This window comes from Portunus trituberculatus, chromosome 39, assembly GCF_017591435.1.
Source record: "Portunus trituberculatus isolate SZX2019 chromosome 39, ASM1759143v1, whole genome shotgun sequence".
NCBI classification, from domain to species: Eukaryota; Metazoa; Arthropoda; class Malacostraca; order Decapoda; family Portunidae; genus Portunus; species Portunus trituberculatus.
In genome coordinates, this window is record NC_059293.1 from 2,947,090 (window position 1) to 2,959,714 (window position 12,625).

The 12,625-nt window shown below is 39.0% G+C and overlaps 1 protein-coding gene across 8 annotated transcripts in view; it reads right to left on the reverse strand.

Annotated features, from left to right (window-relative positions):
- The window catches only part of LOC123515520 (DNA N6-methyl methyltransferase-like), a 63,269-nt gene that overhangs the window by 2,687 nt on the left and 47,957 nt on the right, over positions 1-12,625 (reverse strand). For all 8 annotated transcript variants that reach the window (XM_045274213.1, XM_045274214.1, XM_045274210.1 and 5 more), the window contains 3 exons: positions 11,023-11,188; positions 5,285-5,530; positions 871-1,042 (listed from right to left, as the gene is read on the reverse strand). In XM_045274213.1, the coding sequence (XP_045130148.1) occupies positions 871-1,042; positions 5,285-5,530; positions 11,023-11,188 (584 nt within the window). The remainder of the gene's footprint in view (positions 1-870; positions 1,043-5,284; positions 5,531-11,022; positions 11,189-12,625) is intronic.

The window sequence follows — 12,625 nt, forward strand, 5'->3', positions numbered from 1 at the left end:
CTGACTGCAATGGAGGCTCAACAGACAGAATGGAGCCACTCCACCTGATGTTGAATGAGAGCCAAGGCTGTGTGGCACCTTTCAATATGATGTTCCTTCATACTATAGGAGTATGATTCAACTCATACCTCTAGGAACAGTCACATCAGACTAGTATGCATTGCACTGCCATAATCTGTGATTCTGAATGTAATATTTTTTATTTGATGATGAACTCAGAATAAATTGTTTACAGTACCCTTGTAGCAGCAGGTGGCCTGGCTGCACACTCTAAAGCCATAATGTAGGAATACTATCACTATATTTCCTAAAACATTGTAAAATGTGACTGCAAGAGAGAATGAATCTTCTCTGTATGCTTTTGTTTCTCTCTTTAGGGTAGATCTAAGCTTGGTAAATGTTGAATGCAGATGATTATCATTATAAAAATTTTGTTCATGATGGCTTTTTTACTACCAATTACAAAACTAAGCCAAGGTGTAACAAATTTGAAAACATCTCACAAACTTACTCACATGACAATCAATGTAGAAATACTGAAAAAAATCAAACCAAACACCACAAAAAAGGCCTGCCCTAAGGTGTTATGCTACTTTGGAGCATTTGGCACATTAGCATGTCTGCAAAATCACAACTTCACAGTTTGTTCAATAACTGCTACAAGACAAGAAAAGAAACAAACCCAAACTGTCAAACAATAATAGAAAGTCATGAAATATCTGTGATCTCTTGTGCCATCAAACAGCACATTACATGTTTCTTTAAATGCTTTGCAGCAGCATCAGGTTACACTTGTGGCATCATGGAAAAAATGCAACATTCTATGACTGAAGAAACTCGATTAGTGTTTTACTTTACATTTCCTTTTACCTTCAGCCAGTACCATGTTGCGATGTGTTCAACACCCCATGTGTGTAGACTGTGGAGAAACCCTTGCATGTGTGAAGGATTGCTTGTGCTCCATACAGCAACAAGACCTCCATTCTTCACTAAATGATCAACAGGAATCTTCAAGATGTCTTTAACATTCATCATACTGTACCTGGAAAAATAAGACATGTATTACTAGCACCATTATAATCATCAATATCAACATTATCACCACCATTATTATCATTATTTTTATTATTATCATTATTATTATTATTATTAATATTATTATTATCATTATTATTATTATCACTATGTCTACAAAGGTTTTTGTTTTTAGTTTTCTTAATTCAAGTTAATTTCTGAGCTCCATTTGACATTTGAAGTCAGTTTCAGGTGCTGGAAGCAACTCCCCTGGTGGCTGCCACTCAGCTCCACCGTCCTTGCACCACTGCAACACTTCCTTATTTGTAATGCCAAGATCCATGGACCACACCATACATAAACTTGTTTAAAAGTAAAGCATAAATCATTATCAGAACTAAAGTTGTATTTTCTGTAATCTTTACATGATATAAGTTCTATGAGTGCTGAAAGCAAGAAAATAATGTAGGATGCTACACCTGCTCACAAGAATTATGGTATTATTTCCAAAACACATTATCTGCCCTATGCTCTGCAGAGAGAGAGAGAGAGAGAGAGAGAGAGAGAGAGAGAGAGAGAGAGAGAGAGAGAGAGAGAGAGAGAGAGAGAGAGAGAGAGAGAGAGAGAGAGAGAGAGAGAGTTTACCTATAAATTTGCTGCGGGAGATGAGCTAAACTCGTGGTGTCCTGCTCACTTTCATCCACTCATCATACTTTTCCTTACCTATAAATCTGCTGCGGGAGATGAGCTAAACTCGTGGTGTCCTGCTCACTTTCATCCACTCATCATACTTTTCCTTGACACTATGAATATTACTTGCTCTCACTATCTCTCCAGGTAGTTCATTCCAAGCACGAACAGTTATCGCTGGGAAACTATACTTCCCGATATCAGTCGTGTATCCCGGCAATCTCAGCTTGAACTCATGACCAACTCTCGTTCTCCTCTTAGTGTCTAGCTGGAGGAAGTCTTCTCAGTCAATCTTGTCCATCCCCTTCACGCATTTGAACATCTGAATCATATCTCCTCGCTTCCTTCTTCCAAAGTTGGCAGCTGCAGGGCATGCAATCTCTCTTGGTAATCCATATCTTGCAGGGTCGGTACTAACTTGGTTGCAGCTCTTTGCACCCTTTCTAGCTTCCTTGTGTGTTTCTTTAGGTGCAGTGCCCACACTACCTGGGCATACTCTAGTTTTGGCCTCAGAATTGCTTCTATGATTTTCTTTACCAGAGACTCACTAAGGTGAACAAAAGTTGTTCTTATATTAGCTACTATTGCCAACCCTTCTCCCACAATTTTGTTTATAATTATGTCCCTCTGGTGACAGGTTGTTCTGTATTACAACCCCTAGATCTTTTTCTCTCTCTGTACATCTAATATCAGTCCTGCCCAAATTGTATCTTGTGTGTGGTCTGTGGATACTTCTTCCCATGTCCAGAACATGACACTTGTCAGCATTAAACTCCATCATCCACTTTACGCTCCATTCATGCAGGAGATCCAAGTCCCGTTGCAGCCTAAGACAGTCATCTGGTGTTTTCACTTGTCGCATCATCTTAGCATCGTCTGCAAACAGATTAATATAACTTCCCACTCCATCTGGTAGGTCATTTACATATATTAGGAACATTAGGGGTGCCAACACCGATCCTTGTGGAACTCCACTTCTTACATCAGCCCATAGGGAACTCTCACCCCTTACCATTGTCTTCATTTTCCTCCCTGTCAAATAACTTTTCATCCATTCCAATAGCTTCCCTTCTATACTGCCATAACTTGCCAACTTCCAGATCAGTCTGCTGTGAGATACTTTATCAGATGCCTTTCTTAGATCGAGATAAACACAATCAGCCCATCCTCCTTTCTGATCCACAATATCAATTACTCTAGAGTAAAAACTTAACAGGTTGATGATACGCAACCTTCCCCCTTCTGAAGCCGAACTGGTTATTTGACAAACTTTCCTTTCCTTCCAGAAACTCCATCCATCTATCCCGTACCATTCCCTCCAGCACCTTCACCAATATGTACAATAGTGAGACAAGTCTATAATTTAATGGTGCCTCCTTACTTCCTCCCTTATGAATAGCCACTGTTTGTGCCTCCTTCCATGTTTTGGGTACATATCCTTCTTCCAGTGATTTTATATTTAGTTGATAAATTGGCCAGCTCAATTCTTCAGCGCAACTTTTTAACACCCAACCCGACATCTGGTCCGGTTCTAGTGCCTTGTTAACATCCAATGACTGGAGTCTCTTCACTATTTCTTCTCTATCAAAGTCAATTGATTCCAACTTGTGTGCCCAGTATTTACCCTGCCTTTCTTGTTCCTCCAGCTGGTCCGTGTCCTCCACAAATACTTCTTTAAACTTGTTGTTCAGAACCTGTGCTATCTCCCTTTCCTCTTCTATGATATCTCCATCCACATTCAATCTTTGGATAGCACTTTTAATCTTAGTTTTCCCATTAATATACTTATAGAAAAGCTTGGGGTCACTCTCATATTTATCCACTATGTTCTTCTCATATTTAGCCTCTTCCTCTCTTCTGACCTTGGTGTATATATTTCTTGCTATGTGGTAATTTTCTGTTGTTCTTTTGTTCTTTCTCCGTCTCATACATCTCCACCTTCTGTCTCTCTCTTCTTTTACCTTCCTGCATCTTTCATTGAACCATATCTTCCTGTCCATCCTTCTTGGCTTGATTACTGGTACCATTTTTTCAACTACCTCTTCATATATCCTCAGGATCTCTTCCAACATTTCCTTGGAGTTTGCCCTTGGAACATTCTCGAACCATTTCCATTTGCCAAACAATTTTCTCATATTCTCTACACCTGCCCTTTTAAAGTTGTATCTTGTTATTGTCGCTGATTGGGAACCACTCTCTCTCCCATATTGAAGCCACACATCACAAGCTACCACAACAGTCACTCTTACTCAGTGGGCTCTCCATTGTGATGTTGTCTATTTCCTCTTCTTGTTGTTCCTTGCTGAGCTTTAGGTAGCTTGGGGTTTGAGGCAGCCTGATTATTGTGGTGAACTGCTTAGGGGTGAGGTGATCCTGCTGGGATCTTCATGGGATGATGTCAGTGCCTGCATTTACCTCCTATTGTGGTATGTGTTTTATGTAATTACAGTATATTTGTTATGTGATTCCAGACTAGAATTATGCAGTAAAATTGTAAGATATCAATTGGTGATTGTGATTTGGTTAAAACTGTGCTTGTGATTATAATTAGTTTTGAACCTGTCATATGTTTGTTTAGTATTGTCTCTGAATCTACAATACAGTATTACACCTCCAGCTTGCAGAGCTGAGGCCAAGCTGTGTGGCCATTGACTACTCAAGACTGCCAGACTGCAGTGAGAGTGGACCACCATGGGGCAAGACATATGTTGATGAGGCCACCAATGTGTGTTATGGGCATTCAGGTTATTGTGTATAATATTGTGATATTCATGTTATTGTGACATGGTGGTTTAGGTTTTAAGTTTGTAATTTTGTGACAACACGAGGAAACTTATGCAAATAAGATGGGGCTTTAAGTATCTTTAATTTACAAGGTGTAATTGTGTTGTGTGTTGGTTGTCTATGTTATAGCATCCAGGGTGCATTGGAGTCTGGGTATAGTGATTCACTGTGGTGGTGGTTTATGTGTGGGAGTAATAAGCTAACTTTGGGATCAGATACTGTTATTGTTCTTGACTTGCAGGTTGAAACACAATCTCAGCAAATAAAGTGATGTTACAACTTGTGGCTCTTTCTTGACTTACAACAAGGATGAAGGAAGAGAAACTGATGCAGGCAAATAAATAGAACAGACTAAAGACAAATAAACAGAGAAACACAAACAGATAAGCAGACAACAAACAGAATGGCAGACAGATAATGGATAGATATATATAGATGGATAAGCAGACAAACAGAGACAAACAGAAATGTTTACCTTTATACCAAGCTGGGAATTCCCTGTGGTAGGCCAGACAAATAATCACACACTCACACTCACATCATTCACATTCTTAGCCCTGCCATCTGTGAGTGGAAAAGTCTCTTGTGAACCAGCTTACTATACCCTTCAGCATACTACTGGCAGCCACATACATCTACAGTAAGTTCTCGTAGCATACCCTTGCCCTTTCACTACCAGTATGACAGACATAACACAATAATATATGTACTAGCTTGACTTCCCTCTCAGATAATACCAGGAACACTTTTGTCTTACAGTTCCAATTTCAAAGAATAATTCTTTGCTCATACTTACCCTTGTTGGCTTCCATGAACAGATTTTTTCCTCCTCACATGCTTGTTGTGCCACGGTGGATCCATCACCACAAGATCAAACCTCTTGCCTGAGGTGTGACTGAGAATGTTGGCAACGTCATCACATATGTAGCGTGTGTGGGGAGGCAGGATGTACTTCGCACCACACACCACTTTTGTACTAAATCCACCATCCCCAGTGGCTCCATCCAACCTTGCCAGTGTCACATTGGATGCCTCCATGAGTCTGCAATAAGGAGATCATTTCACTCCCAACCAACATTAAATACACAAACAGACAAATCAGGACACAGAAAAATTGGAATACAGACAAATCAGGATTTACATTTTTTTTTTTCAATGTAGCAGGGACACTACTAGCAAAGGAAACAAAAAATTTCAATAAAAAAGGCCCACTGCAGTTCTGGTCTCCACACAGAGTCAAAAGCATTAGCCAAACCAGAGGACAAGCGTCTGAAACCTCCCTCTTGAAAGAATTTAAGTCATAGGAAGGTGGAAATACAGAAGCAGGCAAGGAGTTACAGTTTACTAAGGAAAGGTATGAATCATTACAGGTAAACAATTGCATTAGAGAGATGGAGAGAATAGGGGTTAGAGGAAGAAGAAAGTCTTGTGCAGCGAGGCCACAGGAGGAGGGAAGGCATGCAGTTTGCAAGATCAGAAGAGCAACTGGTATGGAAATAGCAGTAGAAGACAGCAAGACATACAAAAGTGTGGTAGTGAGAAAGAGGCTGGAAAAAGTTAGTCAGGGAAGAGGAATGCTGAAGGGATGAGAAAAACACACAGAGATGACTCAGAATGCCTAAAGTCATAAAAGCTGTTTTAGCTGGAAATGAGATGTGAAGTTTCCAGTTTAGATTACAAATATAGAATGAAGATGGGAACTATTTCATGCCTTCAATTAAGATTCTTCATAATCATATTTTCCATGTCCTTGCTGGCCTAAACCCTCAGAAGGCTCATAGAACTGATGGGGTCCCTCCTATTGTTCTCAAAAACTGTGCTTCCGTGCTTGCACCTTGCCTGGCCAAACTCTTTCAACTATGTCTATCGACTTCTATCTTTCCTTCTTACTAGAATCTTGCCTACATTGACCCTGTTCCTAAAAAGGATGACCATTCTAATCCCTCAAACTACCGCCCTATAACTTTAATCTCTTGATTGTCGAAAATTTATTAATTTATCGTCAAAAGGAAGATTCTTAAACATGTCACTTCACAATCTTCTATCTGATTGTCAGTATGACTTCCATCAAGGCTGCTCTACTGGTGATCTTCTGGCTTTTTTTACTAAGTCTTGGTCATCATCTTTTAAAGATTTTGGTGAGACTTTGCTGTTGTGCTAGACATACCAAAAGCTTTTGATAGAGTTTGGCACAAAGCTCTGATTTCATAGCTACTCTCCTACAGTTTCTATCCTTTTATCTGTAACTTTATCTTAAGTTTCCTTTCTGACCATTCTATTGCAGCCGTGGTAGACAGCCACTGCTCTTCTAAATCTATTAACAGTGGTGTTCCTCAAGGTTTTGTGTTGTCACCCACTCTCTTCTATTATTCATTAATGATCTCCTAAACCAAACTTCTTACTTTTTTTTTTTTTTTTTTTAACGTAGGGAAGAGGGCCAGCCAAGGGCAAAAAAAGAAAGTTAGAAAAAAGCCCACTTGAGCGCTGGCTCTCCAAAGAGTACAAAAAGTGCCAAAGCCGTCAGCCAAAATTAGGGGAGCAAATGCCTCGATACCTCCCTCTTAAAAGAAGACAAGTTGTAGGAATTTGGAAATATAGATGCAGGGAGGGAGTTCCAGAGTTTACCAGTGAAAGGGATGAATGATTGAGCGTACTGGTTAACTCTTACATTAGAGAGTTGGACAGAATAGGGATGAGAGGAAGAAGAAAGCCTTGTGCAGCGTGGCCGCAGGAGGAGGAGGCATGCAGTTAGCAAGATCAGTAGAACAGTTACCATGAAAATAGCGATAAAATATAGAAAGGGATGCAACATTTCGGCGGTGAGAAAGAGACTGAAGACAGTTAGTCAGAGGAGGGAGTTGATGAGACGAAGAGCTTTCGATTCCACCCTATCAAGCAAAGCTGTGTGACTGGAACCCCCCCAAACATGCGAAGAGTACTCCATACAGGGACGGATAAGGCCCTTATACAGAGTAAGCAGTTGGAGGGGCGAGAAAAACTGGCGGAGACGCCTCAGAACACCTAACTTCATAGAAGCTGTTTTAGCAAGAGATGAGATGTGAAGTTTCCAGTTAAGATTATGAGCAAAGGACAGACCGAGGATATTCATTGTGGAAGAGGAAGACAGTTGAGTGTCATTGAAGAAGAGGGGATAGTTGTCTGGATGATACCATCCCATGCTTTTCCACATCTTTTCAGAGATGACCAACCCCTCAGGAAGTCAAGAAATCAAACAGGGATGCCACAGAATGCCTGACTTCTCATCTTTGTAAGATTTCTAATTCAGGCAGAGAAAACTTAGTAGTGTTCAGTGCTTCAAAACTCAATTTCTACATCTATGAACTTGACACAATCTTCCAGACATCTATCCCCTATTCTTCAATGACATTCAACTGTCCCCATCTTCTACACTGAATATCATTTTTTTTTTTCTAGCCTATAGCACCTGTGGGTAACTTGAAGAATATTGGAAGCGCTGTTAAGCTTCCACCTATTAGTGGTGCAGGCAATTCTATTCATAGTGGTACCCATATTAGGGCCCATATCACCACCCAAGCACATCTTTGGTGTAACCACCTAGAGCCTCAGTACTCGTAGCATGGTGACATGTAGGTAGCTTTAAACCATTTGACAAATGGCAAAGTATCAAGGTGATACATGGTGGGATTCGAACCTAAGCGTAGACGTCTGCCAGATCCCAGGCTCGCCACCTTATCCACTGCTCTACCACCTCTTTCCTTTACCCATAATCTAAACTGGAAACTTCACATCTCATCTCTTGCTAAAACAGCTTCTATGAAGTTAGGTGTTCAGAGGCGTCCCTGCCAGTTTTTCTTGCACCTCCAACTGCAAACTCAAAACAAGGACCTTATCCGTCCTTGTATGGAGTAGTACTCTTCACAAGTTTGGGGGAATCCACTCACAGTTTTATTAAATAGGGTGGAATTAAAAGCTATTTGTTTCATCAGCTCCCCTCCTCTGACTGACTGTTTTTAGTCTCTTTCTTACCACTGAAATGTTGCATCCCCTGCTATCTTTTATTTCTATTTTCATGCTAAATGCTCTACTGATCTTGCTAACAGCATGCCTCCCCTCCTGTGGCCTCACTACACAAGCCTTTCTTCTTTCTCTGACCCATATTCTGTCCAACTCTCTAATGCAAGAGTTAACTATAAAAAAAATATAGTACAATCAGTCATTCATACCTTTCTTGGTAAACTCTGGAACTCCCTGCCTGCTTTTGTATTTCCATCTTCCTACAACTTGACTTCTTTTAAGAGGAAGGTTTCAAGACATTAGTCTCAGACTTTTGGCTAACCCTACTAACCTTTTAGGGAACTGACAATTAAGAACGCCTTTTTTGTTATACTTTTTGTTGCCCTTGGCTAGCTTCCCGTCTTCAAAAAGAAGAAAAAAAAAATGTTATTGAAGATAAGGGGCTAGTTGTCTGGAAGGTTGTATTAAGTTAATAGATGGAGGTGTTGAGTTCTTGAGGAATTGAATAATACTAAATTTGGTCTAAACCAAGCAAAAATTTAAGAGAGATCAGAAGTCAGGCATTCTGTGGCATCCCTGCATGATCTGTTACTTTCTTCTTTCATATCTGAAAGAAAGTGGAAAGGTGTAGGGTGGTATCATCAGCATAAGAGTGGATAGGGCAAGAAGTTTGGTTAAAAAGATTGTTAATGAATAATAGGAAGAGAATGTATGACAGAACTCAACCCTGAGAAGAATGGTGGTTGTCTACCACATCAGAATTAGAACAGTTTAAGGGGAAACTTGAAATAAAGTTGTAAAGAGAAGGCTAGAAACTGTAGGAGGATAGTTTTGAGATCAAAGCTTTATGCCAGACTCTATGAAAGGTTTTGATATGCCTAAGGCAAAGTTTCACCAAACTCTCTAAAGAGGATGATCAGAAATCAGAAAGGAAAGCCAGAAGATCACCAGGCAAAAGCCATACTGGCAATCAGATAGGAGATAGTGAAGTGATATATGTTTTAGAATCTTCTTACTGAGAATAGATTAAAAAACTTTATATAAACAAGAAATTAAAACAATACGGTGGTAGTTTGAGGGATTAGAAAGGTCACACTTTTTAGGAACAAGGTGAATGTAGGAAAACTTCCAGCAAGAGGGAAAAGTACAAGTTAATAGACATAATATAATTGAAAGAGTTTAGCTAGGCAAGGTGCAAGCATGATGGAAATACAATTTCTGAGAACAATAGGAGGTACCATATCAAGTCCATAAGCGTTCTGAGGATATAAGTGAAAAAGGTAAAAAAAAATGTTGGGTGTATCTACGAGACGGTATACAAGTAGGGTGTTGCACCAGTTGCTTTAGGTCATGGAGGATAGCAAAGTTAAACACAAAGTTAAACAGATAGTCAGTGAAGGGAGAAGAGGGCCAAAGCTGGTGAAGATTGAAATCTCCAGGGATGGAGATCTCTCCAAAATAATAGAGACAGAATGTGCTCCACTTTTGAAATTAAACAATCAAAGAATTTCTTATAGTCAGAGGAGTTAAAGGAGAGGTAGATGGCACAGGTAAATTTAGTTAGATAGACTTGTGAGTTGATGCCAGATGATGGAAAACTCAGAAGATTTAAGAGTGTGAGCAAGACAGCAAGTCAAGTTGTTGTGCAGATGAATGCAGCATCCAGCTTTGAAATAAAAAATTAGGAATATAGAAAGTAGGAAGGAACATAGGAGTCTAAATTCATTTGCCTCAAACAACTGTGAGTGAAAAGAAAATGAGAGATGGTGTTCACAAATTGAAAAGTGCCAGACATACAGAAATTTATATAAAGTTAACCTATCTAGTTAATCTGTTCTCTTCTGTACTGCTAGGCTTGACTAATCTTCCCTCTGATTCTCAAAGTTCAAGACAATTTTCTATATCTATCAAATATAACATATGACTTTTTGCCTATTCTACAAACTACAAACTGTTTTAAACAATGAAAGAACTTGTCCTTATATTCTCTAATTCTTCACTGTGTGACCATACAAGCAATTTTTTCATAGTATTTTCATTGCTAAGAGAGGATGAGAAAAATTGTCAGAGTTAAGAGGACAAAGCTGCATAAACCTTAATCTCTCTCTCTTACTGTCACCGGAAGTACTTTTCCATCTCTATCATTACTATTTTCAGTCTTTTCATTGCTAAAAAAGGATGAGGAAAGTTGTAAATCATTCAAGAAACACAAGCTGTAATAAAAAATACTCATGTTAACCTTACTTATTATTTTTTTTTACTGTGTTAAAGCAGGTACCCTTTATTTTCAGTGTTCTCACTACTAAGAAAGGAGGAGCAAAGTTGTAAGAGTCAAGAGGAGACAAGCTGCATGAACGGACCTGTTAACATTGCTTTCACTTGACAGGAAGCATAAAATCCATGTTTATTCAATGCTATCATGACCTGAGAGAGAGAGAGAGAGAGAGAGAGAGAGAGAGAGAGAGAGAGAGAGAGAGAGAGAGAGAGAGAGAGAGAGAAATATACGAGACAAAAACAAGAATCTTATTTATTTCTTACTGTGTTCTTAAATTTCTAACTTTGATGTTATTCATTCTATAATCACTAGGTGTGGGAGTGTAAGTAAATGCTGCTTTGAATTCTGAAGTTGACTGGAGAGCAGAGAGTGTGTCAAGGATGTGGTTCGTCTCGGCATCCTTCTGAGGGCTGGTCTTTGAAGTCAATTCTGGAATGCACACCAAATTTACATAACATAGGATCAATTATTTTTAGTATTACAGTTATATGTACATAAAAATCTCTCAGGAGTAAGATTTCAAACTCGTTACACCATAGCACCATTTTGTTATAATGGAAAAAAAAAAAAAAAAAAAAAAAAAAAAAAATTGATAAATTTTTATTTTTTATTTTTTCAACCTCTATTTTGTGTGGTTCTCAAATGCAAGAGTTAACCAGTGTTCTCAATTATTCATCCCTTCTTCCTGTAAACTCTGGAACTCCTTGCTTGCTTCGGTATTTCCATCTTCCTATCACTTGAACTCTTTTGAGGTTTCAAAACACTTAACCCTCACATGACACCAACAGCCACATTCCTCCTACATCCTGTAAGCTGCCTAACACAGTGCCTTTACCCCACACAGTGACTACACTGCTCAGTGCCTTTCATCATCACTCCTTTTATCTATACTATTCCTAAGACTCCGCCTTTCATACTTTCTCTCCATCTATCATATTTTTTCAAGACATCACAACCCTCTAGTCCAGGAGTGGGCAATGTGGCCAAATAAGGCCACATTAAGAAGAAACACAATCTTATAGGGCTGCATACTATATCAAAATAAATAAATAAATATATAAAAAAATAATAATAATTAAAAAAAAAATAATAAATAAAATAAAAGACTCTTCAAGAAAAGGCTACTCTGCCACACATGAACACCAGCAGGAACAAAATGAAACACCTACAAAATTATATGGCATTGTTTATTAACTTTTTCTTTCAAATTTACTAACATTAGTCTCGCCGCATGAATTCCTTTGGCAGCCGCATGCTGTAGTTTGCCCACATCTACTCTAGTCCCTCAAGAGTGTTAACTACTGTACCATGCAAATTCACCAATTATCTATGAAACCTGCCCAAATTCGCAATAAACATCCTTCTTCACTCCACATGTATTCAATCATTCATTAGTGCTTGAACAAATGTACAGCTTTGCTGTATGAGCACCTCATCTACTCTCATGCTTGCTGGAAGTGCTCAATATCAAGCTGTCTTTCCTTCACCAGAAAAGTCTTTGAGAATGTATTCCTGTATAAATATGACATCAGTTTTTAGGAAAGTCATACATAGTGTTAATGTGCAGTTCATCATATTAACTTAATGTACTATTCCCCTCTTCAATAAAACATTCCGTGTAATGAAATGATCAATACTGGGCTTTGATGCGCCGAGGACTGAATCCTGGTAGGGCATGTCACTAGTCAGACCAAAGTGACCACCACAATTGAGATAATGCTTGGTGGGCCTTACCAATCCTCATAAGAGAGTAATGGTAACTTTCCACATTCTCACACTGAGTTATGTCAAAATTCATATTCTTTTTGTTTCTCTGCTTGTTTGGAATGGACCACTGGGTCATTCAACAATAGTTCCATTTCCTGT